At 45.1% G+C, this 6,510-nt stretch overlaps 1 protein-coding gene across 1 annotated transcript; it reads left to right on the top strand.

Annotated features, from left to right (window-relative positions):
- Nucleotides 1–1,482: 1,482 nt before the first annotated feature.
- On the top strand, nt 1,483–5,645 carry NEUROD1 (neuronal differentiation 1). Its single transcript, XM_055289912.2, has 2 exons — nt 1,483–1,694; nt 3,257–5,645. The coding sequence occupies exon 2, from the start codon at nt 3,268–3,270 to the stop codon at nt 4,336–4,338; it is 1,071 nt and encodes a 356-aa protein (XP_055145887.1). The 5' UTR covers nt 1,483–1,694; nt 3,257–3,267; the 3' UTR covers nt 4,339–5,645.
- Nucleotides 5,646–6,510: the final 865 nt, after the last annotated feature.

Here is a 6,510-nt window from a genome sequence, read left to right as displayed (position 1 = left end):
GAAGCAAAGCTGGGAAAGAACGAATAGACAGGCCAGTTTCTTTCTTTCTTTTTAAAATCTATTATTCTGGAAAACCGTTGTTCGAAAAGAGTAAAGAATTGCTATTTAGGCAAAAATATGGCTCCTTCAGAACTGATCGAGAATTTCTGTGGTCTTTGCTTGACCTTCAAGGTGGGAGTTTCAAATCAGAGGCTTTGAAGTCTGGAGGAGTTTGCAGCCATTAATCCTTCCCGGGGTTGTGCTAAAGGCGTTTCTAGAAAGAGATCGGAAAGACCCGTTCAGCACAGGCCCATTGCATCTTCTCTTTGAAAAGGCTTGTCTGAATCAAGTATTTTATACAGACCCGAGATTGAGGGGAGCAAGAGCGCAGGTCCGGCTGTGGCGAGGTGTCCACCACAGTACTTGTGTTCAATGCCTGTACCAGAGAGCCGAGGCCGTGCAGGGCAGGCTGGCCAGGGAACCAGAAGCGTCCCTGGACTGGCTGAGTGAGGGTGCCCTTTGCAGCAACCCAGTGGCCATGGTTAAAAGGCAGAATCCAACCGTCAAAGAAGTCCCCAGCTCCCACATAAGAGAGCGCAAAGGCCAATGGAGCCAAGGCCTCCTCGCGAGAACTAGCTCGCTTTGAGGACAAGATCCTGGGGATGGAGGTGGGGAATGACGTAGTGAGAGGGTCTGGCGGGACAGTGGTAGCTGAGGGTCAGGACATGAAGGATTGCACGTATGATAGGGATAGAATGGCAGGTACAAATCTTCTGTACTGAAGGAACAGGAAGAGGACGATCCGGTTAGGGAGGTTGGGGAACTAATGTTAACGCTGCGTTTACAGATGAAGCCGCTTTTATATGGCGTATATGTTTGCTTAGAGGGGCGGACGGAGATTAGGAGAAGCCATCCTTTGGCGCCAATGATCAAAGCGTCTGCCAAGGAGAAGAAGCCAAGGGATGGGCCTTTCAGAGAGAGCAAGGAGTCATGCTGCTCTGGATGCCAGTGTCAGGGCAAGAAATCGAAAGGAGCAAGGACTCTTCACTGCGTGCCTCAGTCTCCCCGCTTCTGCCTCTTTCACCTCTGTCCTACTTCCGGCGCGAAAGCAGGCCACTCGCTCTGATCTAGACCTAGTTCACATTAGCTTTTCCCTTCCTTCTCTCAAATCCCCTCCCCCCTCTATCCCCTGTCCCTTCTGCCGCCTGAAAGGGTTAATCTCTCCTGCGGGTAAAAACAGGTCCGCGGAGTCTCTAACTGGCGACAGATGGGCCACTTTCTTCTGGCCACAAAGGGGCCGGAATGGAGCGCTCCGCGGCATACAAATGGGCAGGTCACGTGGTTCCAGGCTCTTGGCTGGACCGGGAAGACCATATGGCGCATGCCGGGGAGGAAGGAGAAGGGGCGGGGGTAGGGGTGGAGGGTGAGGGGAGCGGTTGTCGGAGGAGGGCGGGAGACGAGCAAGGCGTGGGGAGAAGTGGGGAGGAGGGGAGAACGGGGAGCGCACAGCCTGGACGCGTGCGCAGGCGTCAGGCGCAGAGACCGGCTAGCCCCTCAGCTAGCGGCCCCGCCCGCGCTTAGCATCACTAACTGGGCTATATAACCTGAGCGCCCGCGAGGCCAGGACACGAGGAATTCGCCCACGCAGGAGGCACGGCGTCCGGAGGCCCCAGGGTTATGAGACTATCACTGCTCAGGACCTACTAACAACAAAGGTAATTACAGTTCTTTCATTTTTTTGCCCTAGAATAGAAGCAATAACTGAAGACTGATGCACCTACATATTCTGTATGTGTGCGTTTGCGAGAGTGTGTATGTGTATTGAGAACAGCATCCCTCTCCATAATTGCCCATAAGTACTCACACATAATGAGTCCTGTCACTCAAGTACCCCCTGCAGGCTTTCTAATTTAAATTTTAAAAATTTGGGTTTCTTTTGTGGATAGCATAGGAGCTTCTTGGATTTTTTAAAAGAATACACGCTAACTATGATTATCTGCTAGTGCTGATTTTAAAGCCCAAAAGCAATAATGACTTCACTTTCTCACTTCTTACAGTAAGAAAAAAATGTGTTATCAATATATATTTAGTGTGCATGTATTTTACGCACATTGGGAGTGTGAAACTGTGTTTTCAGTGAATGAAAGGGACATAGATACCTTGAGTATTCACACCATGGAAAATAAATCAGATTCAGAGGTAGTTTAGTTGAGAGGGGGGAAAGTGGAGAAAGGGAGAGGGACTCACTCCTGCTACCTGTTACCGCTCCAGAGGCGGCCAAGTCCCCAGCAGCCACTACTGGAGCCAGAAATTCACTTTTTTTACTAAAGGCTTTTTATTTTCCTTACTAGAAGCGGCAACTTCGCGGTTGCCAATCGCTGACCATTATAATTACTCAATCTTTTAAAGGGAGGTTTGAGGCGAACTTTGAAAAGCCCCAATAAAGAGCGGGCGGCCCTTTCAATGGGCTGTTTATTAGAGAGGAGCCTTCCGCACCTGATCCCCGGCGCGTGGGAGAGCGCTCTGCGCCGCGCCCCCAGCCCTCGCCCTGCAGCGAGCGCTTTTGTACAAGGTGGAAATTTAGCGGCGGGCCAGAGATGGAAAACGAGAAAAGAAAGGCGAGGGAGGGGTGGAAGACCCTGTCCACTTTTGTTGCCAAATGTTACATTGATGGTGAAACAATTTGGTGGAAACTATTTTTCCTCCTTTCTGTATTTGCTTTTCAGTATCCCGTCGGTGTAATCTTCTTAAAAATCTCTGCCAGTATTAGTAAATTACGCAATGGCTGTTCAACTTAAATCGCTAAGTATCTGGAAGCCAGGACAGAAATGGAAGTAGAATGTGTGATTTTTTAGCTTTTTGTGTGTGTGTGTGGAGTTATGAGTGACTTTGAACACATTTGGATAAACATGAAGTCGCTGAAATGTACACTCATTTCCACACACATTATCCTGTCGGGCAACCACCATAAACATATTTAAGTTAATCACTAGGATACAAACACATATGCGTGAGTGAGTGGTGTACACATATACATATTCACTGCCCTCCCCCAGTCCTGTCCTCACTCCTACGTACTAGCGGGGCACACGCACGCAAGCGCCATTATAAAACACTGCATTTAACTTTTTCTCAGAGGCATTCATTTTGTAATGGGCAGGTACTTTTCGCAAGCATTTGTACAGGTTTAGGGAGTGGAAGCTAAAGGCGTATCTGGCTTCTGAATATAGCGTTTTTCTGCTTTTCTTTCTGTTTGCCTCTCCCCTGTTGAATGTAGGAAATCGAAACATGACCAAATCGTACAGCGAGAGTGGGCTGATGGGCGAGCCTCAGCCCCAAGGTCCTCCAAGCTGGACAGACGAGTGTCTCAGTTCTCAGGACGAGGAGCACGAGGCAGACAAGAAGGAGGACGACCTCGAAGCCATGAACGCAGAGGAGGACTCACTGAGGAACGGGGGAGAGGAGGAGGACGAAGATGAGGACCTGGAAGAGGAGGAAGAAGAGGAAGAGGAGGATGACGATCAAAAGCCCAAGAGACGCGGCCCCAAAAAGAAGAAGATGACCAAGGCTCGCCTGGAGCGTTTTAAATTGAGACGCATGAAGGCTAACGCCCGGGAGCGGAACCGCATGCACGGACTGAACGCGGCGCTAGACAACCTGCGCAAGGTGGTGCCTTGCTATTCTAAGACGCAGAAGCTGTCCAAAATCGAGACTCTGCGCTTGGCCAAGAACTACATCTGGGCTCTGTCGGAGATCCTGCGCTCAGGCAAAAGCCCAGACCTGGTCTCCTTCGTTCAGACGCTTTGCAAGGGCTTATCCCAACCCACCACCAACCTGGTTGCGGGCTGCCTGCAACTCAATCCTCGGACTTTTCTGCCTGAGCAGAACCAGGACATGCCCCCGCACCTGCCGACGGCCAGCGCTTCCTTCCCTGTACACCCCTACTCCTACCAGTCGCCTGGGCTGCCCAGTCCGCCTTACGGTACCATGGACAGCTCCCATGTCTTCCACGTTAAGCCGCCGCCGCACGCCTACAGCGCAGCGCTGGAGCCCTTCTTTGAAAGCCCTCTGACTGATTGCACCAGCCCTTCCTTTGATGGACCCCTCAGCCCGCCGCTCAGCATCAATGGCAACTTCTCTTTCAAACACGAACCGTCCGCCGAGTTTGAGAAAAATTATGCCTTTACCATGCACTATCCTGCAGCGACCCTGGCAGGGGCCCAAAGCCACGGATCAATCTTCTCGGGCACCGCTGCCCCTCGCTGCGAGATCCCCATAGACAATATTATGTCCTTCGATAGCCATTCACATCATGAGCGAGTCATGAGTGCCCAGCTCAATGCCATCTTTCATGATTAGAGGCACGCCAGTTTCACCATTTCCGGGAAACGAACCCACTGTGCTTACAGTGACTGTCGTGTTTACAAAAGGCAGCCCTTTGGGTACTACTGCTGCAAAGTGCAAATACTCCAAGCTTCAAGTGATATATGTATTTATTGTCATTACTGCCTTTGGAAGAAACAGGGGATCAAAGTTCCTGTTCACCTTATGTATTATTTTCTATAGCTCTTCTATTTTAAAAAAAAAAATACAGTAAAGTTAAAAAAATACACCACGAATTTGGTGTAGCTGTATTCAGATCGTATTAATTATCTGATCGGGATAACAAAATCACAAGCAATAATTAGGATCTATGCAATTTTTAAACTAGTAATGGGCCAATTAAAATATATATAAATATATATTTTTCAACCAGCATTTTACTACTTGTTACCTTTCCCATGCTGAATTATTTTATTGTGATTTTGTACAGAATTTTTAATGACTTTTTATAATGTGGATTTCCTATTTTAAAACCATGCAGCTTCATCAATTTTTATACATATCAGAAAAGTAGAATTATATCTAATTTATACAAAATAATTTAACTAATTTAAACCAGCAGAAAAGTGCTTAGAAAGTTATTGTGTTGCCTTAGCACTTCTTTCCTCTCCAATTGTAAAAAAAAAAAAAAAAAAAATTGCACAATTTGAGCAATTCATTTCACTTTAAAGTCTTACCCTCTCCCTAAAATAAAAACCAGAATCATAATTTTCAAGAGAATAAAAAATTAAGAGATACATTCCCTATCAAAACATATCAATTCAACACATTACTTGCACAAGCTTGTATATACATATTATAAATAAATGCGAACATACCCTTCTTTAAATCAAAAGCTGCTTGACTATCACATACCATTTGCACTGTTACTTTTTAGTCTTTTACTCCTTTGCATTCCATGATTTTACAGAGAATCTGAAGCTATTGATGTTTCCAGAAAATATAAATGCATGATTTTATACATAGTCACAAAAATGGTGGTTTGTCATATATTCATGTAATAAATCTGAGCCTAAATCTAATCAGGTTGTTAATGTTGGGATTTATATCTATTGTAGTCAATTAGTACAGTAGCTTAAATAAATTCAAACCATTTAATTCATAATTAGAACAATAGCTATTGCATGTAAAATGCAGTCCAGAATAAGTGCTGTTTGAGATGTGATGCTGGTACCACTGGAATCGATCTGTACTGTAATTTTGTTTGTAATCCTGTATATTATGGTGTAATGCACAATTTAGAAAACATTCATCCAGTTGCAATAAAATAGTATTGAAAGTGAGAGCAATTGTTGCATTTCTTCTTAAAGGGATTTTATTTTTATTTCTGGGGGAAACAGTTGCTTTTTTGCCGAGTTAAAAAATAATAAACACTATATGTAGAATAAAAGAAAAGAAAAAAGTTTATCTTGGCATATGCTCTTGTCTGTTTTTCTTGCACAGGGAGTCACCAGTTCTTTGTAGATAATGAAAAGACCTAACTGATATTTCATTATTTGGAATATTGGACTGGACGGCAGTACAAAAACAGTGTGTTTTTTCTTTGTTTTAAGTGGCTTAGACTTTAGGTTTTTTATTTCCATTTTTAAAAATGATTGTTACATGTTTTCTTCTATTTCTTTTTTTTAAAAGGTGGATTTTAATAATTATTAACAAACAGGACATAAACAAGTATCCTAGCTTAGTTTGTCTATACATTTAAGACATATAAAACATTACTATTTTCTTGATCTTCTGTTATCTGTACTTTTTTTTTTTTTTTTTTTTTGAGAGGGAGTCTCGCTCTGTCACCCAGGCTGGAGTGCAGTGGCGCGATCTCGGCTCACTGCAAGCTCCGCCTCCCGGGTTCACGCCATTCTCCTGCCTCAGCCTCTCCGAGTAGCTGGGATTACAGGCGCCTGCCACCACGCCCGGCTAATTTTTTGTATTTTTAGTAGAGACGGGGTTTCACCGTGGTCTCGATCTCCTGACCTCGGGATCCGCCCGCCTCGGCCTCCCAAAGTGCTGGGATTACAAGCGTGAGCCACCGCGCCCGGCTATCTGTACATTTTTCTGAACTAAACAGTTTTATCTTGCAAACTAGTACTGTTCCAGAGAAATTTATACACCTTTAGAAAGTACCAAAGGGAAATGAGTTAATTAATTTAA

Source organism: Symphalangus syndactylus, chromosome 8 (assembly GCF_028878055.3).
Source record: "Symphalangus syndactylus isolate Jambi chromosome 8, NHGRI_mSymSyn1-v2.1_pri, whole genome shotgun sequence".
Lineage (NCBI taxonomy): Eukaryota > Metazoa > Chordata > Mammalia > Primates > Hylobatidae > Symphalangus > Symphalangus syndactylus.
Note: the sequence above shows the minus strand (reverse complement) of the source record. Positions and strands in the feature narration are given on the sequence as shown.

What these genes read in the sequence shown, in the direction of transcription:
- NEUROD1 (XM_055289912.2), top strand. Translation starts at nt 3,268, where the DNA reads ATGACCAAATCGTACAGCGAGAGTGGGCTGATGGGCGAGCCTCAGCCC.